The sequence below is a fragment of the Aegilops tauschii genome, chromosome 3 (assembly GCF_002575655.3).
Source record: "Aegilops tauschii subsp. strangulata cultivar AL8/78 chromosome 3, Aet v6.0, whole genome shotgun sequence".
Classification (NCBI taxonomy): Eukaryota; Viridiplantae; Streptophyta; class Magnoliopsida; order Poales; family Poaceae; genus Aegilops; species Aegilops tauschii.
In genome coordinates this window covers 92107485-92132143 of record NC_053037.3, presented here as the reverse complement: position 1 = coordinate 92132143, position 24659 = coordinate 92107485, and the positions used below count along the sequence as shown (strand labels likewise).

Genomic DNA, 24659 nt, shown 5'->3' with positions numbered 1-24659 from the left:
GAGAAATTTGATTCCCCCACCAATCCCTTGCGGATCTTGTTACTCTTGGGTGTTTGAGCACCCTAGACGGTTGAGGTCACCGCGGAGCCATATTCCATTATGGTGAAGCTTCGTGGTGTCGTTGGGAGCCTCTAATTAAGTTCTGGAGATTGCCCCAACCTTGTTTGTAAAGGTCTGGTCGCCGCCTCCAAGGGCACCAATAGTGGAATCACGGCATCTCGCATTGTGTCAGGGCGTGAGGAGAATACGGTGGCCCTAGTGGCTTCTTGGGGAGCATTATGCCTCCACACCGCTCCAACGGAGACGTACTTCCCTTCAAAAGGAAGGAACTTCAGTAACACATCCTCGTCTTCACCGGCTCCACTCTTGGTTATCTTGTGCCTTTACTTGTGCAAGCTTATATTGTGTTGCATCTCTTGCCTGCTTGTGTGATTGTTGTTGTGCATCATATATGTTGCTCACCTAGTTGCATATCTAGACAACCTACTTTGATGCAAAGTTTAAATGGGTAAAGAATAGCTAAAATTGTTAGTTGCCTATTCACCCCCCTCTAGTCAACTATATCGATCCTTTCACAGGCTGTGTCTTCAATTTAAAAAAAAATCAGCTCAAAACTCTATGCACAATTAGATATTAAAAAACGCAATTTCAAATGTTAATAGTGATAACTTAGGGTGAATAGTATTTTGACACTATTCACATCTGATTTTGTATTTTTTTTCTATTAGTGTAAGCCGAATTAAGAGCTGAAACTTTTCGAGATTGTACATCAAAGATCAAACATTGATGTGTGTGTCTACAATTTTTTAAAGAATTTTTGGACATGTTTTTTTTAAATGATCTCATTGATGAGATCCTATACTAGTGTCCCCACCCTATGAACGCGCACGCACACCCTACCCATAGTCACATATGACCGCACATGTGCTTTTTCTCATTTTCTTTGTTTGTTTGTTTTGCACAATTTTGTCTTTGATTTTCTTTTTTTTCCTTCTCTCTTTGGTTTTCTTGGTTTTCTTTGTTTTTATTTTTCTATTTTTACTTTTTATTTTTAACACATTTCAACATTTTTCTTACACATTATACATGTTTTGCATATGTCAAAACATTTTCTTAATACGGGTATAACATTTTTCAAATATATGATTAAAATTTTATTTAATATATGTTTTGATGTCTACTGTTTCTAAATATATTTTTTCACACACAATGTACATTATTTACATACATCTAGAACAATTTTTTATATAGTTTTAACATTTTTCATGTAGTACACGATTAAGATTTTTTTGAAATATATGTTGTGATGTCTATTTTTCGTACACATTATACATTTTTGTATACATACAAATATATTTTATACATGCTTTAACATTTTTAAAATATATTATTAACATTTTTTTCATATATGTTTTGATGTCTATTGTTTCCATACAAATTGTACAGTTTTGGTATATATCTAAACATTTTAAATACATGTTTAGCAGTTTTTAAAATATATGTTTTGATGTCTACTTTTTCCGCGCGCATCATACATTTCGTTCTACACCTGAAAGATTGTTTTTAATATATGTTTATTTTTTTGTGAATTACACAGACATTTTTGTACATTGTATAATTTTTTTAGAAACACGTTAAATTTTTGAAATGTCAGAGATATTTTTGTAAAAGCTATCAATGTTTCCCTCCTTTTTCCGCTAGGATCGTAAATCCTGCATGTTTGGAAAACTTTCGGTTGTCCCCGTCAACCCTCTAGGACCTAACAGGAAGATGGAACATTTTGGGATAATGTAACAAAAAATTTAAACTATATTGAGATTTTTCAAATTCTCGATTTTAAATGTTTTGAACTAAATATGATATTTTTTGGTTCAAAATATAAATAGAAGTTATAAAAAATTAAAAAGAAGAAGGACGAACGACTAAATGTAGCAAAGAACTAAATGGGCCGGCCCACTACTACCTCTCTTCAGGCGATCACGAACTAAATGGGACAAGTCATCTTTTTTCGGTAACCGCTCCAAAAAAATCTTTTTTGGTAAAGGTTGTCTAGAGAGTACTAGGGAGGTGGTAAAACTTTGTCTAAATGTGCATAATGTATCTTTGAATGAAAAATACTTGTGAATGCCTTATGATGTTGGAAGATCAAAGAATGAGACATTCAAATACTTAAAAGATAGAGTGTGGAATAAAATTCAGGAATGGCTTGAGAAGCTTTTATCTATGGGAGGGGAGGAAGTATTGATTAAATTAGTCGTGCATGCTATTCCAATATATTTTGTGGGATGTTTCAAACTCCCATGTGGGCTATGTGAACGCTTAAATTCGATAATCAGGAAATTCTGGTGGGGAGTAAAGAATGGAAGAAGGAAGGTAGCTCGCGTCTCATGGGATATTATGATGAGACCTAAATATCTGGGTGACATGGGCTTTACAGGTCTAGAGATTTTTAATTTGTCCTTCCCGGCCACGAAAGCATGGACGATACTACAAGAGCCTAATTCTTTGAGTGCATGAATTCTCAAATCAGTTTATGTCAGGACCCCAATTCTAAGTCACACCGATCTAGCATGTAACACCTCATATCTATTTGCGGCCTCACGCACGGTATTCCCACGGGTGTCGCCTTACCATGGCCCGGGACCGTTTGCGTCTTTTGGCTCACGTATATGATAGTGTCGCTAGCATCCATATGACAGAGAACCCGGGCCGACATGGCTAGTCGTGAACCCAAAGCGGCACTAACTTACGGGGACAGGCATACATGAATCAACATCGAGCATGTCGGTCAGCAGCGTGTGAATTCGGGTTGTAGCACTGGGCTAACAGGACTCCGGGAACCCGGGCTGTAGCAGGCTAGGCAGGACTCCGGATGTCACCGCGTGACATTTCCCCGAAGGGACAGACACAGGAACGAAGTGAAACACATGCCGGCCAGTCAAGTGTTCCGGAGCAGTAGTGCTGGGCTAGCAGGACTCCGGTGAACCGGGATGTAGCAGACTACTATGGCTCATGGAAGCACTAGACTACATTTCCCCATAAGAGAGTCTGCCAAGGATAAACAACTAGATTCTCGGATCCCACACATACCAAGCATTTCAATCATACACACAATATGCTCGATATGTGTAAATACAACATGGCATCACAACAAAACTCTACAACTCAAAGTACTTTATTTAAAGGCTCCGGAGAGCCATACATAACATGTTCATACAGATAGGGGTCACATGAATGGACACTCAAGTCATACAAACATACAAGCACATGCGGAAGCAAACTTGTCTGAGTACAGACAACTAGAAAGAAAGAAGGCTTGACGAAGCCTGTCTATCTACATAGGCCCTTCACAAGCTCAGATCACCACCTGGGTGGCAAGTCACTCGTCAACGTTGAGATCTACATAGAACCCATTGGAGGGGGCGGTGTTATCGTCTGAAAACAGTAATTAAAGCAACATGAGTACAAAGGTACTCAGCAAGTCTTACAACAGATCCTACTATACATGCACATTCTCAAGAAGGTAGTGGAGTTATTGCAGCAAGCTAGCTTTGACTCTGGGCTAAGCTATCCTACGAGACACCTCTTGTAAAATAGTTTTCGCACACGAGTCCACTAATCACCATCTCAATACTCCACCGTGGATCCTCCCTCGTCATCCTACGAGAGGGCCATCCACGGTACTCACACTTATCTTGAGTCTTTTAGTAGTAACCATTAACTTGTCTATGAACTGCATAAGCGACCAAGTAGTCCTTTACCGCGGACGTGGCTATTCGACTAGTTTTATACCCTGCAGGGGTGTACTTCGTCACACATGTTTCCACCACTTAGCGTCTGCACACGACATGTGCTCGACAGACTTCAAGCGAAAGCCGATGTGGGTGTAGACCACGACCTGACTAACCAGGCAAGTCTCTAGTCCAGGTTTATCGCCTATTCGGGTTCCATCCGCAAGGAAATCCGGCCGAGGTGTCCTGAACGGCCCCAAACGATGTGTGCAGGGTTCCTGAGACACCAAACGGGCGACTCGGTACATCGGGCCACGAGCCTACCGCATCACAGCCCACCCCTAAGGTCAGCGCTGCGCACGCCTCCAGCAACTACAAACACCAGAAACTACTTGCAACTACTGGACAGAGGACGAGAGGGGTCAGTAAGTCGAGCGGGGTCATATTTCAGGGCCCAATGTGTGGTAGTAGCTGAATCTTAAATCACGCATACAGATCTCAGTTCTTAAGGACGACCTCAATGAAACAACCCACCATGTACTCCTACATGGCCTCTCATCGATACCTTTACCAAATCATGTTCAACACTTCACTCTCATTACCGACACAACCATTCACTCTAGTTCATCACCCCGATGAGCCAGACCTGACACGACTCTAAGCATAGCAAGCATAGCATGGTAGGAAACACAAACATGGCTCAGTCAACTCCTACACATGCTAGTGGGTTTCATCTAGTTACTGTGGCAATGACAGGTCATGCAGAGGAAGTGGGTTCAACTACCGCAACACACAGCAGTTTGAAACGCATTGTCTTAATGAAGTAAACGAGAGCAGAAGCGAGAAGATGGGTTTGTATCGAAATGATCAATGGGGTTGCTTGCCTGACAGAGTGGTAGTGGAATACTGCCCTTCAGTTGGATACTCGTGAATATCCTCGGAGGCAGAACCTACCACGAGGAACACATCGAAACACAATCATCACAAGGCAATATGCAACAATATGATGCATGCAATGACATGGCAAAATGAGTGTGTTTTTGCTAATGCAACTTAGAACAGATTGGTTTGAGTTCATTTGAATCAAGGATTCAAATGCAAACCCAAAATAAGAGGTCATATTAGTGCATTTACTTGTTTCAACTAAATAACAGGGTTAAAGTGTTCTGACATGCATGAAACCAGTACAGATGGAAAGATTGAATTTTCTGATCAAAATTCATATATAAATCTTTGCATTTGGAGTTACAGATTAATTTCTATGAATTTTTGAATTTTGTAGTATTTTCTGGAATTTCCTGTATAAAAATAAATCCAGAAAATACTTATTGCGTCAGGGTGACGTCAGCGGTCAACGGGGCTGGTCCTGGTCAAACTGACCAGTGGGTCCCGTCTGTCAGTAGTTAGTTAAACTAACTAAATTTAGTTAGCGCTAAACCTGGGTTAATTAGCAGGGCGGGCCCCACTTGTCATAGACCCAGGGGGCCAAACAAGGCCCACCCGGTCAAGTCGGTCAGCGGGGTCAACTCGCCGGCGAGGCCAGACGCGGCGGGGCAGTGCGGGTTCCCTCCTCCGGCGACCAAATGGACGGCGGAGGGCATCTACGTGATGCGGAGAGTGAGCCGCGTCGAGTGGTGGTGGCGGTTGGGCTCGGGGTCGCCGGAAATGTCGCCAGCGACGACCTTGGCGGACGCCGGAGTTCGGGCGAGCTCGGGCTCGTCGTTAGGGGGCACAGCAAGGGGCGTGCGGTGGTGCTACGGGCTCCTGCGAGTGCGGTGAGGCTAATGGGCAGGGTGGCGAGGCCGTTGCGTGGCCGGAGTCACGTCGAAGACGAGCTCGGCGGCGGCGCGTGCGGTTGATCTTCATGCGGTCGCTACGGTGTTCGAGAGCGAGAACAGGAAGGATGGGGAGGTAGCTGAGCTCATGGCGGTCACGGCCGAGCCGACGGTGAGGTCAGGGGCGAGCTGGTGCGGCGATGATGGCGAAGGGGATCTCCGGTGGTGTTCGGTGAAGACGAGGTCGAAGGAGGCGGTGCAGAGCGTGCGAGCGCTCGGGGCTCGGCTAGCTCGGCATAGCGGACGGCGGCGAAGCTCAGGGACATGACGGGGCGACGCGAGGACGACGGTGGCTGTGAGAACTACGGTGGTGCGGGCGCGGCAGCATCGGCCATGGTGAGGAGAGGCGAGGGAGAGGCGTCGGGGGAGAATGGAGGTGTCCAGGGGATCGGGCCGACGACGTGGAGGTCGTCCAGCGGGTCCAGAGGCGAAGCGGCAAGCAGATGGCGCCGTGGCGAGCTCGCGCACGCCGACGTCACCTCCCTGCCTGCCTGGCGGGGAAGAAGCAGCTGGCTGGCACGGGCCAGCACAGTGCTGGGCCGCCAGGTGGGCTGGGTGGTGGGTTGCGGCCAGGTAAGTTTGTTTTCTTTTATTTTCTGTTTTCTTTTATTTCTGCAAGTTTGTGGTATTTCTAAAAATGCTTGGGCATCTTCAAAAATCACCAAACTGCTCATGCCCACTGTATAGAGTATATCCAACATGGAACATTTCAGTTTGGGATTATTTGGACATTTAAAATATTTACTAGCATTTAAATGCCCAAATGCAAGTTACATATGATTTAATTCAATGATCTTAAGATGACCTAGAAAATTGTGAACCCATTTTGTCAGAGGTTCTAACCCAAGACAAAAAGGGTGGACTTTTTAGAAGGGCATTTCAGGTTCATTGAAAATGATTTTAGTAATCCCTAGTTGTTTTCAGGGGGGTGCTGGGGGTTCTGTCATCCCCATTTCAAGTTTCTGGAAAAGTAAACATGATGCAACACTCTAATGCATGAACTAGCTAGGATGTGACCACTCACCCCCACTCAAAAGAATCTCGTCCCGAGATTTAGGATCCGTTGGGAAGAAGGTGGGGTACTCAAGTCGAAGACGATCCTCCCTTTCCCAAGTAGCTTCTTTCTCGGAATGGTGTGACCATTGAACCTTGAGAAACTTGATATTTTGGCGTCGAGTGGTACGCTCGGCTTGATCAAGGATATGAACGGGATATTCCCGATATGTGAGATTATCTTGGAGATCAAGCGTTTCGTGGTCCACTCCACGGATAGGATCCGAGAAGCAACGCCTGAGTTGAGAAATGTGGAAGACATCATGAACTCTGGAAAGATGCGGAGGTAGTTCCAATTGGTAGGCAACTTCTCCTCGTTTGGCAAGAATGCGAAAGGGTCCAATGTAACGAGGAGCCAATTTTCCTTTGATACCGAATCGATGGGTTCCCTTCAAAGGAGTAACCCGAAGGTAAGCCTTCTCGCCAACTTCATAAGTCATGAGCTTATGTTTGCAGTCATATTGGCTCTTTTGACAAGATTGGGCTGTTTTCAACTTCTCACGAATAATGCGAACCTGCTCTGCTTCCTGAATCATGTCCGGGCCAAAGAGTTGTCTTTCCCCGGTTTCTGACCAGTTAAGAGGCGTTCGGCATTTTCGTCCATAGAGAACTTCGAAAGGAGCTTTGCCCAAGCTAGCTTGATAACTATTGTTATAAGCAAATTCGGCGAATGGAAGACATTTCTCCCAATCCATACCGAAAGAGATGACAGAAGCTCGGAGCATATCCTCTAGAATTTGATTGACTCGTTCTACTTGGCCACTTGATTGAGGGTGGAAGGCGGTGCTAAAGGAGAGACGAGTTCCCATCCCAAAATCGAGGGGTGAAAAGACTTCCGCGGTCTGAGTTAATCTCCAATGGAACACCATGAAGAGACACTATTCGGGAGATGTACAAGTCAGCTAGCTGGCTAGCGGTTATACTCTCACGAACAGGTAGGAAGTGGGCTACTTTGGAAAGACGATCAACAACAACGAAGATAGCATTATTCCCTCTCTTGGTCCTGGGAAACCCGGTAATGAAATCCATACCGATTTTATCCCATTTCCATTCAGGAATAGCCAAAGGTTGAAGGGTGCCAGCAGGCCGTTGATGCTCTGCTTTAACACGACGACAGACGTCGCAACTAGCAATGTATTGAGAGATTTCTCTCTTCATCCTAGTCCACCAAAACCTCCGGTGTAGGTCTTGATACATTTTAGTACTACCGGGATGAATGGTGAGAGGGGATTCATGAGCTTCCTTAAGGATCAATTGTCGTAGATGTTGTTTCTTGGGAATCACCAAGCAGTTCTCGAAGAAGACAACACCTCGCTCATCCATGGAAAAACATTTAGCAACTCCGCTAGCGATGTTTTCCTTAATCCGGGATATGCCCTTATCACGCTTCTGGGCAGCTATGATTTGATCCGTAAGGTTAGGTTTTGCCACCAGGGTGGATAGGAATCCTCGAGGAACAATGTGAAGGTTAAGCTTACGAAATTCCTCGTGGAGAAGTGGTTGACTTTGTTGTAACATCAAGTTGTTACAATAAGATTTACGACTTAGCGCATCAGCCATGACATTGGCTTTGCCCGGGGTGTAAGTTATTCCTATGTCGTAATCTGTGATCAACTCAACCCAACGTCTTTGCCTGAGATTCAAATCCGGTTGGGTGAAGATGTATTTCAGACTTTGGCGATCGGTGTAAATCTCGCAACGATTACCGAGAAGGTAATGTCGCCATGTTTTGAGTGCATGGACTACAGCTGCAAGCTCTAGATCATGTGTGGGATAGTTATCCTCATGTGGACGCAACTGTCGAGAAGCGTAGGCATCTTGCATGAGTATGCAACCCAGTCCTTGTCGCAAGGCGTCACAATAGATAACAAAGTCCTTAGAAAATCTGGTGGCACGAGTACGGGAGTAGATGCCAGGCGTCTTTTCAGTTCCTGAAAGCTGAACTCGCACTGTGGGGTCCACTCAAACTTTTTATCTTTCTTGAGGAGTTCAGTTAGAGGTTTAGCAACCTTGGAGAAATTCTCGACGAAGCGGTGACAGTAGCTCGCTAAGCCAAGGAAACTCCGAACTTGCTTGACTGTTTCAAGTGGAGTCCAATCAAGGATGGCTTGTACTCGCTCGGGATTGACAGCAATACCCTTACCAGAGATTACGTGGCCTAGGTAGGTCACTTCTGGCAACCAAAATTCACACTTGGAGAATTTGGCATAAAGGCGATGCTCTCGAAGTTTCATCAATACTAGCCTTAGATGTTCGGCATGTTCTTCCTCATTCTTGGAGTAGATGAGTATATCATCGAGGTATACCACGATGAATATATCCAAATACTCCATGAAGATCGAGTTCATTAACCGAGAGAAAGTGGCTGGGGCATTGGTTAAACCGAAGGACATGACGGTGTACTCGTATTGGCCACAACGAGTGACAAAGGCCGTTTTAGGAATGTCCCCGTTCTTGATTTTGATTTGATGGTAGCCCAACCCCAAATCCATTTTGGAAAAGACTGAGGATCCAGCGAGCTGATCATACAGATCGTTGATCCTGGGGAGCGGATACTTGTTCTTGATAGTGACCAAGTTGACAGGTCGGTAATCTACAACCATCCGATCCGTTCCATCCTTCTTCTTGACGAAAAGGACGGGGCAAGCCCATGGAGAAGAATTAGGACAGATGAAACCCTTTTTCAAGGACTCATCGAGTTGTTTCTTAAGCTCGGCTAGTTCTAGGGGTGCCATCTTATAGGGTCTAATAGAGATTGGGACGGTTCCTGGAACAAGGTCTATCACGAACTCGACATCCCTGTCAGGTGGAACACCTGGCAATTCTTCTGGAAAGACATCCGGAAAGTCACGGACTACCGGAATATCTTCAAGGTCTGGAAGAGGGTTGGCATTTAGGGAGTAGAGCTGACGCTTAGACACTCGGGTCAAAACATTGACTGTCTTGCCCGATGGATGGGTGAGTTGAACAGTTCTAGTAGAGCAATCAATCTTGGCATAATGGGTTGACATCCAGTCCATACCCAAGATGATGTTTATGTCCGAGGACTTGAGAGCTATCAGTGATGCCAGGAAGACCAATCTATCGACAAGAATTTCATTTCCGTGACTTATTCTAGAGGTTTGCCATCTAGAACCAGGAGTTTGAATTTCCATGGAGGTGGGCATGTCACTAAATGTGGTGTTGTGCAATCGAGCGTAGCTCTCAGAAATTAATGAATGAGATGCTCCAGTATCGAAAAGAACAGTTGCCGGATGGCAATTAACAAGGAGCGTACCAAGGACGACGTTGGGATCCTCATGAGTTTCTTCAGCTGAGACATAGTTGACATGGCCACGTGCAGTGGTGGCTGGCTTGGCGTAATAAGTCTTTCCCGCTGGTTTACCACGACCAACGGACTTTCCAGGCTGATTGGGGTTGTTGTTCTGGGGACACTCGCATATGTAGTGACCCATCTCTCCACACTTGAAGCATGTCACAACGTTGGGGCGTGGAGCAGCATTAGCAGCGGGGCCACCATAGGCCTTGGGCGGTGCAAACTGCTGGTTGGGGTGAGGCGCCTCAAAGGATGGCCTCGGAGTGAACCTGGGTGGCAAAGCTGTGTTTGGGATCCACACCCAGCGCTTCTGAGGTCCAGAGCCGGATGAAGAACCAAAGTCACGGGAGTGCTTGCGTGAAGCGTCATAGTCAATCTGACCTGTCTCAGCACTGATGGCCTTATTGACCAGCTTCTGGAAGGAGGTGCACTCGTGCAGACGGAGATCACGGCGAAGCTCGGGGCTAACTCCCTTGCGGAACCTTGCCTGCTTCTTGGCGTCGGTGGATACCTCTTCAGGAGCATAACGTGCTAGATTTCCAAACTCACGGCTGTATGCATCCACGGTCGGTCTACCTTGGGTGAAATTGCAGAACTCTTCCCTCTTATGATCCATGAGACCTTTCAGGATGTGATGCTCACGGAAAGCCTCGCTGAATTCAGCCCAAGTAGTGATTTGGCCAGCCGGGCGCATAGCCTCATAGTTTTCCCACCAAAGGCTAGCAGGGCCTTCGAGGTGATAGGCAGCGTAGGTAACCTTATCAGCTTCGGCTACGTTGGCAGAACGTAGCTTATTGGTGATGCTGCAAAACCAATCATCCGCGTCAAGGGGCTCGACGGAATGATGGAATGTCGGTGGGTACAACTTGATAAAGTCATTGATGGACACCAAGTCATTCCTCTGGTGACGTGCAGTATTCTGCTCTATGCATTCTAGCAAGCGGTTGGTCTCACACTTGTTTCTTTCTGCCTCCAGCATAACTTCGGCCAGGGAAGGCGGGTGAGGCAGATTCCCATCCCTAGCTGCACTGGCTTCACCCTGCTCCGAGGCAGCAGGGTTGTTGCGGGTGTTGACCATCCTAGGAAAAACAAGACAACAGTTTAGACAAGGATGGCGAAATCTTGGCAACGGAGTGCGGAATGTAAGGATGACATGGAATGCAGAGATGTTCATTTGCATGACATGGTAATATAGAAACTGCCATATATATACCATCGGTCATACACACCGTACATAGTTTAGTACAAGCCCAGGCTAAAGTACAACTACGGTGAAAGACGTTACATCTCATCAGAGGCATTCCAAGCTCCTATACATTATTTTTCTACACCTCCGGAACGTGATACACACCAAGTCGTATCCCACGAGTCACGCAGGACTGTGGAGAATACAACTGTTACAATACTAGTGAAGCTACTACCAAATCAGACGTCTCCTTAGTAATCTTCATAAAGATTACCACCATGTCCTGGGAGCTGAACATGATCATCTGGAAACAGTCGGTCCTGTGGAGCTTGCGGTCCATAAGGACTCGGATGTGGCCTTGGTCCAACAAACGGTGGCAGACGGGGTCCACGGGGAGGGGTGATGCCTCCTACATCACGTCAGTCCATACAATCTGGCAAACCAGACCGCACGGGGTACAAGTCCCTCATGTCCATATACCCAGCCTGCACGGCAGGTGCAAACCATGTCAGAGTGGCCCAGTGATCAGAACGAGAGTTGAAGAGCTCCATTCGCAAGGCACGATTCTCACGGTCCTTGTCCTCAAGCATCTCCGTGGTGGTGCGGAGTAGAGAATCCTCATGGGTAGAGTCAGCATAAATATCCTGGTAGTACCCTTGTGCCCCACGGAGTGATGCTGGCATATAGCGGAAATCAGTGTTCCGAAGCAAGGCAGTTCTGGCTCGTATGATAGTCATCATCGAGTAAGTTGCGTCCTGCACGGACATCTCGATGGTAACCCCAAGTCCATAAGAGCAATGGAGGGGTTCAGTAGCTCCAGGATAAGAAGGGTATATCCTGACCGTACAAAGGTATTGACTTTGATTAAAGTCTCGAAACTGCTCCTCGACAGTATACTCAGGATATCATCGATAGCCTGTCTCGATCATCACTCGGACCAGCATGGCCGTGTGACCGGGTACATCGAGGCACCGAGTCAGATGAACCACTTGATTCTGGGAACGGGTGGCCATCTGAAAGCACGAAATAATGCAAAGGCATTAGAATTTTCTAGGAGAAATCGGACAGCATAATGGCTGTAAATGCTCAGAAAAAGATTTGAGACATTCACAACAGTTTGCAAAACCACTCAACAACATCATATCAAGGTTCTAGTTCAACTGACAACATACTAAAAGTAGTAGAAACTGAACTAAGTTTGTAACCAACAATCCTATAAGTTACTACGGATTAGTAACATGCGAACCTGATAGAGAGAAGAGAGCCTAGTCCTTAGCCCATGTAGAATGAGAAGAGAATGACCCAGATTAGAGGGCATAAGGTAAAGGAGTAAAAAGAGCCTTACGTCCCTCCCACAATCAATTCCCCTACATATAACTAAAGCATTTCTAGACTCGACATCGACCAGTTTGGCTCAACGAACCTACAGGCAGTCCGGCTCTGATGCCAACGCTGTCAGGACCCCGATTCTAAGTCACACCGATCTAGCATGTAACACCTCATATCACTTTGCGGCCTCACGCACGGTATTCCCACGGGTGTTGCCTTACCATGGCCCGGGACCATTTGCGCCTTTTGGCTCACGTATATGATAGTGTCGCTAGCATCCATATGACAGAGAACCCGGGCCGACATGGCTAGTCGTGAACCCAAAGCGGCACTAACTTACGGGGACAGGCATACATGAATCAACATCGAGCATGTGAATCCGGGCTGTAGCACTGGGCTAACAGGACTCCGGGAACCCTGGCTGTAGCAGGCTAGGCAGGACTCCGGATGTCACCGCGTGACATTTCCCCGAAGAGACAGACACATGAACGAAGTGAAACACATGCCGGCCAGTCAAGTGTTCCGGAGCAGTAGTGCTGGGCCAGCAGGACTCCGGTGAACCGGGCTGTAGCGGACTACTATAGCTCATGGAAGCACTAGACTACATTTCCCCATAAGAGAGGCTGCCAAGGATAAACAACTAGATTATCGGATCCCACACATACCAAGAATTTCAATCATACACACAATATGCTCGATATGTGTAAATACAACATGGCATCACAACAAAACTCTACAACTCAAAGTACTTTATTTAAAGGCTCCGGAGAGCCATACATAACATGTTCATACAGATAGGGGTCACATGACCCGACACTCAAGTCATACAAACATAGAAGCACATGCGGAAGCAAACTTGTCTGAGTACAGACAACTAGAAAGAAAGAAGGCTTGACGAAGCCTGTCTATCTACATAGGCCCTTTACAAGCTCAGATCACCACCTGGGTGGCAAGTCACTCGTCAACGTCGAGATCTACATATAACCCATCGGAGGGGGCGGTGTTGTCGTCTGAAAACAGTAATTAAAGCAACATGAGTACAAAGGTACTCAACAAGTCCTACAAAAGATCCTACTATACATGTACATTCTCAAGAAGGTAGTGGAGTTATTGCAGCAAGCCAGCTTTGACTCTTGGCTAAGCTATCCTACGAGACACCACTTGTAAAATAGTTTTCGCACACAAGTCCACTAATCACCATCTCAATACTCCACCGTGGATCCTCCCTCGTCATCCTACGAGAGGGCCATCCGTGGTACTCACACTTATCTTGAGTGTTTTAGTAGTAACCATTAACTTGTCTATGAACTGCATAAGCGACCAAGTAGTCCTTTACCGCGGACGCGGCTATTCGAATAGTTTTATACCCTGCAGGGGTGTACTTCGTCACACATGTTTCCACCAATTAGCGTCTGCACACGACATGTGCTCGGCAGACTTCAAGCAAAAGCTGACGTGGGAGTAGACCACGACCTGACTAACCACGCAAGTCTCTAGTCCAGGTTTATCGCCTATTCGGGTTCCATCCGCAAGGAAATCCGGCCGGGGTGTCTTCAACGGCCCCAAACGATGTGTGCAGGGTTCCCGAGACACCAAATGGGCGACTCGGTACACCGGGCCACGAGCCTACCGCATCACATCCCACCCCTAAGGTCAGCGTTGCGCACGCCTCCAGCAACTACAAACACCAGAAACTACTTGCAACTCCTGGACAGAGGACGAGAGGGGTCAGTAAGTCGAGCGGGGTCATATTTCAGGGCCCAATGTGTGGTAGTAGCTGAATCTTAAATCACGCATACAGATCTCAGTTCTTAAGGACGGCCTCAATGAAACAACCCACCATGTACTACTACATGGCCTCTCATCGATACCTTTAACAAATCATGTTCAACACTTCACTTTCATTACCGACACAACCATTCACTCTAGTTCATCACCCGATGAGCCAGACCTGACACGACTCTAAGCATAGCATGGTAGGAAACACAAACATGGCTGAATCAACTCCTACACATGCTAGTGGGTTTCATCTAGTTACTGTGGCAATGACAGGTCATGCAGAGGAAGTGGGTTCAACTACCGCAACACACAGCAGTTTGAAACGCGTTGTCTTAATGTAGTAAACGAGAGCAGAAGCGAGAAGATGGGTTTGTATCGAAATGATCAATGGGGTTGCTTGCCTAACAAAGTGGTAGTGGAATACTGCCCTTTAGTTGGATACTCGTGAATATCCTCGGAGGCAGAACCTACCACGAGGAACACATCGAAACACAATCATCACAAGGCAATATGCAACAATATGATGCATGCAATGACATGGCAAAATGAGTGTGTTTTGGCTAATGCAACTTAGAACAGATTGGTTTGAGTTCATTTGAATCAAGGATTCAAATGCAAACCCAAAATAAGAGGTCATATTAGTGCATTTACTTGTTTCAACTAAACAGCAGGGTTAAAGTGTTATGACATGCATGAAACCAGTACAGATGGAAAGATTGAATTTTCTGATCAAAATTCATATATAAATCTTTGCATTTGGAATTACAAATTAATTTCTATGAATTTTTGAAGTTCGTAGTATTTTATAGAATTTCCTGTATAAAAATAAATCCAGAAAATACTTATTGCGTCAGCTTTGTGTCAGGGTGACATCAGCGGTCAACGGGGCCGGTCCAGGTCAAACTAACCAGTGGGTCCCGTCTGTCAGTAGTTAGTTAAACTAACTAAATTTAGTTAGCGCTAAACCTGGGTTAATTAGCAGGGCGGGCCCCACTTGTCATAGACCCAGGGGGTCAAACTGGGCCCACCCGGTCAACTCGGTCAGCGGGGTCAACTCGCCGGCGTTTAGCCGCCGGGGAGGCCAGACGCGGCGGGGCAGTGCGGGTTCCCTCCTCCGGCGACCAAATGGACGGCGGAGGGCATCTACGTGACGCGGGGAGTGAGCCGCGTCGAGTGGTGGTGGCGGTTGGGCTCGGGGTCGCTGGAAACGTCGCCGACGACGACCTTGGCGGACGCCGGAGTTCGGGCGAGCTCGGGCTCGTTGTTAGGGGGCACGGCAAGGGGCGTGCGGTGGTGCTACGGGCTCCTGCGAGTGCGGTGAGGCTAACGGGCAGGGTGGCGAGGCCGTTGCGTGGCCGGAGTCACGTCGGCGACAAGCTCGGCGGCGGCGCGTGCGGTTGATCTTCATGCGGTCGCTACGATGTTCGAGAGCGAGAACGGGAAGGATGGGGAGGTAGCTAAGCTCACGGCGGTCACGGCGGAGCAGACGGCGAGGTCGGGGGCGAGCTGGTGCGGCGTTGACGGCGAAGGGGATCTCCGGCGGTGTTCGGTGAAGACGAGGTCGAAGGAGGCGGTGCAGAGCATGCGAGCGCTCGGGGCTCGGCTAGCTCGGCGTAGCGGACGGCGGCGAAGCTCAAGGACACGACGGGGCGGCGCGAGGACGACGGTGGCTGCGAGAACTACGGTGGCGCGGGCGCGGCAGCATCGGCCATGGTGAGGAGAGGCGAGGGAGAGGCGTCGGGGGAGAATGGAGGTGTCCAGGGGGTCGGGGCGACGACGTGGAGGTCGTCCAGCGCGTCCAGAGGCGAAGCGGCAAGCAGGTGGCGCCGTGGCGAGCTCGCGCACGCCGGCGTCACCTCCCTGCTTGCCTGGTGGGGAAGAAGCAGCTGGCTGGCACGGGCCAGCACAGTGCTGGGCCGCCAGGTGGGCTGGGTGGTGGGTTGCGGCCAGGTAAGTTTGTTTTCTTTTATTTTCTGTTTTATTTTATTTCTGGAAGTTTGTGGCATTTCTAAAAATGCTTGGGCATCTTCAAAAATCACCAAACTGCTCATGCCCACTGTATAGAGTATATCCAACATGGAAAATTTCAGTTTGGGATTATTTGGGCATTTAAAATATTTACCAGCATTTAAATGCCCAAATGCAAGTTACATATGATTTAATTCAATGATCTTAAGATGACCTAGAAAATTGTGAACCCATTTTGTCAGAGGTTCTAACCTAAGACAAAAAGGGTGGACTTTTTAGAAGGGCATTTCAGGTTCATTGAAAATGATTTTAGTAATCCCTAGTTGTTTTCGGGGGGGGGGGGGTGCTGGGGGTTCTGTCATCCCCATTTCAAGTTTTTGGAAAAGTAAACATGACGCAACACTCTAATGCATGAACTAGCTAGAATGTGACAGTTTATTTTCCCGACACCTCTATTTTGAATGTAACTTTGGGCTCTCATCCTTCATAGATTTGGAGATCAATTATTGAAGGAAGGTTTGTTCTAGTCCAAGGTCTTATTAGGCGGATTGGTGATGGAACCAACACACAAATTTGGAATCATAACTTGTTACCAAGGGGAAATTCTATGAGGCCTATAACAGCGCCCAATAATAATGACTTTATTGTTTGGACCTCATTGATGAGACTATGGCCACATGGAGGGAAGAACGGGTGAGAAATACATTTTTTTACTGATGGATTTTTGGCCGTGGGCTTTTGAGAAAAATGGAAGTTTTCCAGTTCGTTCCGCTTATGTTGATAAATATGAAAATCTCAAGATAGGGTTGCGTAGAAGGCAGTGGGGGTTCTTCACACCATGTGTCAGCTTCGAAAGAATGGTCTGATATGTGGGAGCCTCGGTTCCTGTAAAACTTAAAGTGTTCTTGTGGCGTCTAGCACAACACTCAATTCATACCTTGGATTTTTTGAATCACAGGAGCATAGCTAACACTCTGTATTGTCCTTTATCTGGCATGTGTAATTCATGGAAGCATGCGCTAGTCGAATGTTCTATGTCCAAGCCAGTTTGGGCCCTAGCAAGGATGATATGGTGGAATATATGATAATGACAAGGATTGCAAATGCAAAACTATGGCTAGCCACTATGCATGATTCGTTGCAGTGGGAGAATTTCAAAGAGATGATAGTAACCTTATGGGCAGTGTGGTATGCATGTAGGAAAGCTATATATGAGTAGGAATTTCAACCACCAAGGTCCACTCATATGTTTATAAACACTCCTACAAGCAACAAGTCCATCCATGGCCAGCTCGAGCTACGAGAACTGTGAATAACCACCAGTTGGAACAATGAAAGTTAATGCAGACATCGCTGTGGGGAGATATGGAGATAGAGGGGCAGCGGCTGCGATTTGTCAGGATCATCTCGGTAACTACTTGGGCTCTTCATCAATTACTTTTATGGGAGTGACAGATGTATCAACTTTAGAAGACTGGCTTGATGCGAGCCTCCGGCATTAGCACCTGATTTGAATATCACTCGGGTGATTATTTCTTCGGACAGCGCCACGGCGGTCAAGGAGATTGAAGCAAACCAAGGTGGGAAACATGAAGCTATTATTCAAGAAATTCGAGCTACTTCTGGAGAGTTTTTGGAGTGTAAATTTATACATGAGAGAAGGTCTAGAAACTTTGAGGCCGATAGTATAGGCTTTGGCAGGCATGTGTGGTTCTTTCAACCATATGGTATTGTAACGATTTCGTTGAACTTGATTGAATAAACAGTCATTATACACCTAAAAATTTACAGGCGTATCCGCTGGGGGCTGACTCTCCCAGCGATGGATTCATTTGCTCGAGAGTCGTGGGGCATCTTGTAAACGATGCCAGCTTTAGCAGGTTCAACAGTTTTCCCCTCAAAGAAAAAAAAGAAGGCTCAACACTTCATGACCAAAGGAATACAAAGAAGGGGGTTAGAAAATAACCCATGGAAGTAATTTCAGCGGTCAGTGACCAAAGGAATACAAAGAAGGGGGTCAGAAAATAAATCTTGTAAACGATGCCAGCTTTAGAAGGTTCAACACTTTTCCCCTCAAAGAAAAAAAAGGTTCAGCACTTCATGACCAAAGGAATACAAAGAAGGGACTCAAAAAATAATCCATGCAAGTAATTTCAGCCGTCAGTGACCAAAGGAATACAAAGAAGGGATTCAGAAAATAAAAATCACGCCGTTGCCGGGGATCAAACCCGGGTCACTCGCGGGAATACTTACCACTATACTACAACGACTTTATCATCCAAGAACAGAATTTATTATATATTACCTGAAAAATTAGATAGCAAATACAGTAGTAGATTGTACTCCAGTTTATATCAATAGACTTTGCTGTGTAGCATGATGATTCCTGCAACCATGCTTCCAACAGCCAACTGTTCTACGCAAGAGCCAAAGTTCACCATTGCAGAACTAAATAAAACCGATAGCTTGGATATGCAGGGGAAAACCAGCTACTTTTGAGTATTATTTCCCCTATAATGTTAGACGAGTATTCTTATGATATATATGATCATATAAGAGTCCACACGCATTAGAAATGTTCAAGCCAAAAACATGTTAGGCCCAAAATTATCCATGTACCCAGAAAGTTGCTGGAATGCAAAGATGCAGACAAGTGCGATTATGCATGCAGGCATTGTCTGACGGAACAAACTGAGGTCAGAATTAAATTCCATAACTTCATAAGAGCAGCCAATCCAATACCTATGTACTACATTTCCTGCCAACAGTAAAGGTTATCTATGGAAAGTGCACAATTTGCTGATCATTTTCCACTTACAACACCAATGCCTGTATTAAACAATGAAAATGCCAAGAGACATCCCTAGGGCAATGCACGAAAACAAAAAAAAAGATCTAGCACGCATGGCAGGTCTTCCTGCAAGTGCCATAGTAGTCTGGACTTCCAATCATAAACACTGGATTCTTGTCGCATTCACCGGCAGCAGCCCAATTGACACAGTTACCATCTTCATCGGTGCAACCATCATCCTCGGATACCGGAGAAGGTTCTGATTTATCAATCTTGCTGGCATGCATATGTTTTATGGCGAGCCATTTCTCCCCTTCAAGGACAGAACAGGCCTCATACTGGCTGTCCTTGTCGGCGATTCCGTCAGGCCTTGAATTGAACAGCAGAATCGCGTTGCCTTTGACAGGTTTCACTGCGTAACCAGCACAATCGGAAGGTGTCCCTTCCTTGGCTTGAGTATCCTTCAGCTGCGCACATATATTATATATAGATTATTATCTCCTTTTCACTTTTCAGCCAAGGAAGAGTGAAAAGCAAAAAACCACCACATTTGGGGCACCGTTCGTGGAAAACCACCAAGGCATTAATTTTTTGCAAAAATCACCGCGGATTCAGTAAACATTTTGCAAATAGCACTGATCAGGTGATTCGTTGACCACTTTCTGACAAGTGAGACCAGATTGTAAGGAGCTGACTTGGCATAACATTTACATACACACCCTTAGATCTAAAAAAAAGCAATCAACCCCTCTTTTGCACAACTGCCAGGAGCGACTTGGTGCTCGCCGTCCACGGTGCCGGGCAGAGCTCGCAACTTGCTCCGTCGCCGCGTCGCAGCCGTCTCCGCCCGCCTCCCCCGACGCTGAGGCGGCCTCCCTCCGTTCGGTGCCTGCAGGACGCCTCCGTGGCCGCTCCGCCCGCTACTCGCCGCCGACCACACTCCATGGTCGCGACTCGCGAGCTGGGAAGACGGGGTGGTGCGGCGACCAGCAGCTAGGCGGCCTCGACCTCCGACCGTGCCCGCCTACGCGAGGCCTGCGGCTTGCGGACGCGCGCAGAGAGAGGAGAGGAGGAGGCGTCCCCGGCGAGGCCGACCTCGTCGGCGCAGACGGCCGCGCAGTGGAGGAGGTCCCTGCGGAGAGCTCCTCGACGGTGCCGGCCGGGTCGGGCCCGTGCGCCGCCGCGCGGTTGGAGCCGGGCGGTTGCTCGGCCATGGCCTCGGCCGTGCTTGGAGAGCAGCGGGGGCTACGGGCCGCCGCGGATTCCGACGCCGTCGACATGGCCGTGGCTGCCAGCGGCTGGGCTAGGTAGGGGCGAGGTGCGGGTCGTCCCAGAGGAGAAGGAAAGAAATGGGAGGAGGATGGCGGGGCAGCGGTGGTCGCCGGCGTGCTTGTCGGCTGCGGCGAGGTCGCCGGAGTGCCGCGGGGGTTGGGCAGCTCGGGGCCTCTCCCGATTCAGACGGGATCGAGGCAGGGGGAGGAGGGTCTGATTGCTTTTTCTTTTTAGAATTCAGGGGTTAGTCTGTCAAAACTTTGCCAAGTCAGCTCTTTACAATCTGGTCTCATTTGTCAGAAAGTGATCAAATGAGCCAAATCACCTGATTAGTGCTATTTGCAAAATGTTTACCGAATCCGCGGTGATTTTTGCAAAAAATTAATGACCTGGTGGTTGTTCCGCAAACTATGTCCTTCAAAAGGAGTACAAAACATCAATTTTTGGAAGTAGAACAGTCCAGGGCTTAGTAGTAATAGAACCTAATTTGATATACCTCAATTTATAAAAGTTTGACATCTACTACTATATATCCAAAAGAATGTGCACTTTCTTCACAGATTGCAATATCAAGATAAACAATAACTCTGACCTCATTTAGTTACATATCTGTTTATTCACACAGGTAACACACATCTAAGCATTAACTTACAGATGAAGTGGTAGAAGATTGTTAAATAGAGGGATTCAAGGTCTGTTTAATTTTATTTTTCTCTGTCTACGTTTTCTGCATGGTTAGAAAAGAGCCAGTCATGAAAATATCATGAAAGCAGTATGTATGCTCACATTGCTATCAGCCAGGCGAAGTAGGAGGCCTGCATCAATATTGTTCTGGGAAATATTTGTAGCACCATCATTAACAAGTAAAGATGACCCTATCTTACTATGTGCCTGCAAGGATGAAAACATAACCATCAATAACATGATGCAAGTCGATTTTTTAATAAATAACCTGAATGCAAGGACTGAGCTGTGATACGGATGATGGGATAAATTACCATAGATACTAAGTGGTCACACTCCATGCGAGAGAGAAAACCTTCATACAAGAAGACCCTAAATTAAGGTAAGAAACTTGGGATTTGTCCACATAAAAAGAAATGAGCATCTGAGTACATATGCAACAATAAGTACAGAAGATCTTTCATGCACCACACAATTTTTTATTATAGAAAATGCCCAACAAATTCATGGTAACAAATGCTTAACAGCTAGTACAGAGAAAAATCAAAATGAGATGTTGTTTACGGTCCACCAATAAAGGTACACATCATAATGAGGTGACGAGACAAACCTGGGATGCCACGAGAGTCACTTTGATTTTGAAGGGTCAAAATCAACATGTGAGCTTGGAGTAAATGAACCATTTGTGGAGTTCAGCAATTTTGGTTGCGCAATGTCCAGACCAAACCTGAAAAGGGTAATAACTGGATTGCACATTAATATCTTCCATGAAGGGAACATCATATAATTGTAATTTACTTTCGGGCACTGGGCGTCGACCAGTTGGCTAGAAGCACGTGTGCAGGTGCTCGCCCAGTCTATTACCCGCGTTCGTGCCCTGCGGAGCGAGCCCTGTGCTCCGCAGGGCACGCCTCATGGTTACTTCTAATTTTAAAAGCCACAAAGATTTGGCGCGCCTTCGAGGAAAAAAGGTAATTTACTTTCTCACTATAATTGACTTAGCTCTTTCTGTAGCTGATGCTAAATTTGCATTCTACTCTCCTCAAAAAAAAAAAACTTGCATTCTACTTCAGTGGCAATTGACAAGACTAAATTGACAATGTAAACTGTGTGATCATCAAAGTATTTCACTCAAGCTTCCAGCCAAAAAGGTAACCTGATGTCAGTTCGATAGAGGCACACGTGCGCGGTTGCACAGCCAGCCACCACGACGTTCCCCTGCTTTGGTTCAAAGAGGGGGGGGGGGGGGGTCATGGCTGTTTCTCAACTGCAGACATTTGGCGCGAAAGAAGCCACAGGTATTTCGCGTGTGTCCGAGAAACGTTTGTAATACTTTCTCATTATAATTGACTTGCCCTTTTCTGTACCTGATGTTAAACTGGCACTCTACTATGATGTAAACTGCATGATCATCTTTCACTCAAGCTTCAGGCCAACAACCAACCTAATGTCAGTTGACCATCTCACCCGTTAACACAACCAGTCTCTGCTACTGCTGAGGCAAGACTGTGATCAAGACTTCATGGGTTGTTGACCCTGCATTTACTATTGCAGAAACAAAGCTGCCCACATCAACTACTGAACAAATCAAAGCATAACTCAACAAAGATCCAATCCTAGAAGCTGAATCAAAGCGGGCAGACACAGTTCATCCCGAAATAGAAACACAACCTGGCCTTGTGGGGCCTGGTTACCCAAATCCAACCAGAGATCCTCACAGGCACATCAGATGGATGAAGAGGAAGAGGGGCTTACTTGCGAGAAGAAGCCAGAGCGCAGGGCGGGGCAATCGCTAGACATGCTGCCACAAGCACCAGCACGGCTCCTGATCCAGATCCCATGCCTCTTCTTCCCCGTCAGCTCTGGAGGATCCAGCCCCCTGCAAATGAACAGATCCGCATATCCCTCGTCTCACTCTCTCTGTAGTCTGTACTGCAAGCCATTGAACGAGAAACGGGGCCCAATGGGCCGCAAAAGCCCACAGAGAACAAAGACAGATGGCAACAACAGTGATAAAAAAAAAGATGATATAACATGGGGATAGATAGACAAACAACGACGCTGGTTTATTCATACGAATTACAGTACATAGGATTTGCATGCACTACAACAGTTGGAATTACACAACACAGATAAATACCACCATGCTACTAAAAAAAGATAAATACCACCATGGTAAATTTATTCACTTTCAGACAAGATCAACCCGTCCCCTTTTTGTTTTGTTATCAGCAATGTCAATCATCTACTATATGGGTATGCGACCATGGTGGGTGGACGGCTGATCGATCGGTCTCACTTCTCCTGCTCCTTCTGCTCCGGCCAGTCGCCGTAGATCCCGCTGATCTTCCGTTGGCTCATGAGCATCAGCCTGTTGGGCTTTTTGCCCCCGTTCTCCTCGGTCATCTGGGCAAGACGATCATGCGCGGCCGGGGGAAGCAGCGGCGGGTACGGGTACGCCCTGGCGGTGGCGGCGTAGCGCGGCCCTGGGGATGTTAGCACCTTCTGGTCCCCGGTGAGGCGAATCGCGTGACCTGACAAGAAAATCGAGGGCATGTTTCGTGAGATCCGGACCCCATCGGCCATGCACACGTGCGCGATCTAGGTGGGTAGCTTAGGGAGCGGGCGTACCTGATGGTGCAGCGTGGGGGAAGGCGCACCTGTCCCCGAAATGGCAGGTGCCCGTGTCCCTGAAGTTGAAGCACACCTTGCCGCCGCCGTTGACAACCCTGCCGCCGCCGGCGACGGCGAAGCCGCCGACAGGGGGGACCGGCGGGCGAAGCTCGGCGCGGCCGTGCGCGAAGGTGCAACCGTCCTCGTACATGCAGCGGCCGGTGTCCTCGTACTTGTCGCAGAGCCTGGTCTTGAAGTACAGCTTCTCCGGCGGCGCCTCCATCTCCATGCGCGGCCCCTGCCCCTGCCCCTCCCCCTCCGCGTCCACCAGCACCACCGCCTCCACCGACCGCGGCGGCCTCGCCGTCGCCGAGGACAGGACGATGACGTCCTGCCCCGAGCGGCGGGTCGGGGCGCCGTTGAAGGCGTTGGCGGCGGCGTGGCTCTCCCCCTCCATGGCTAGCTGCTGCCCGGCGGACTAAACCCTAGGTTAGCGCAGCCGAGTAGAAAGATTTGACTAGAGGAGTGAGGAGGAGCAGGTGTGGAGAGGGGCTGCGAGATGACATGAATTTATAGCGACGGAGGGGCTCGGTTTCTGGGGGTGCGCCGGCCTCAGCCGTCGGGATCGGGTTGGAAGCAATTAATTCTTCCAATCTGTCCTTAGCCTGGCGGGGCGCTGGCTGTGCGCTGAGGATTATTTTCCCAAATTAATTACGAATTTCAGTTTCTCTTCGCATTTCGCATCCGAGCATCGGGCGCGCAGTGCAGTCCGGAAGGTGGTGCTGGTGGACTGGTGGTGCTGTGGTGTTTTGCCCGGAGCGCATCGAGGGCGTCAGCCAGTTGGGCCTAAACCTAAACGGAGGGCACGTGAAAGGGCGAGGGCTACTACGTGAGTGTGAGTGAACTGCAATGGCCTTGGGCCAACGGTCCTCAGATTATCCCAAGTTCGCAAGGCCCTGAGGTCTGTCACATTGCTTTGCAAAGCAGAGCAGAGTGCAAAGTTTTGCTAAAAAATGAAACAAGGAACCAACGAAACAGGGTGCAGGAGTCTCATTTCTAGCAAATCACTGAGCTTTTTTTACCTGAGCTAGTGTCATGGTAG

General features: G+C 47.5%; 2 protein-coding genes across 2 annotated transcripts; both read right to left on the bottom strand.

The window, feature by feature from the left end:
• Positions 1 to 18628: 18628 nt before the first annotated feature.
• LOC109757842 (probable prolyl 4-hydroxylase 7) lies at positions 18629 to 22922 on the bottom strand. The gene is given in 5 exon segments (XM_020316679.4): positions 18629 to 19455; positions 21047 to 21151; positions 21259 to 21316; positions 21555 to 21671; positions 22700 to 22922. Coding segments are annotated over 5 exon segments (729 nt in total). The 5' UTR covers positions 22786 to 22922; the 3' UTR covers positions 18629 to 19092.
• A 65-nt stretch (positions 22923 to 22987) lies between these two features.
• On the bottom strand, positions 22988 to 24075 carry LOC109757847 (uncharacterized). Its single transcript, XM_020316684.3, has 2 exons — positions 23576 to 24075; positions 22988 to 23478 (listed from the first exon to the last, which is right to left on the bottom strand). Exons 1-2 carry the CDS (start codon positions 24012 to 24014, stop codon positions 23240 to 23242), a joined length of 678 nt encoding a protein of 225 aa, XP_020172273.1. The 5' UTR covers positions 24015 to 24075; the 3' UTR covers positions 22988 to 23239.
• Between the last annotated feature and the right edge of the window lie 584 nt (positions 24076 to 24659).

Bases quoted from the DNA above. Each gene is read 5' to 3' on its own strand.
- LOC109757847 (XM_020316684.3), bottom strand. From the start codon at position 24,014: ATGGAGGGGGAGAGCCACGCCGCCGCCAACGCCTTCAACGGCGCCCCG. The intron at 23,479-23,575 runs GTACGCCCGCTC...TTTTCTTGTCAG, and splicing joins CCCCCACGCTGCACCATCAG to GTCACGCGATTCGCCTCACC.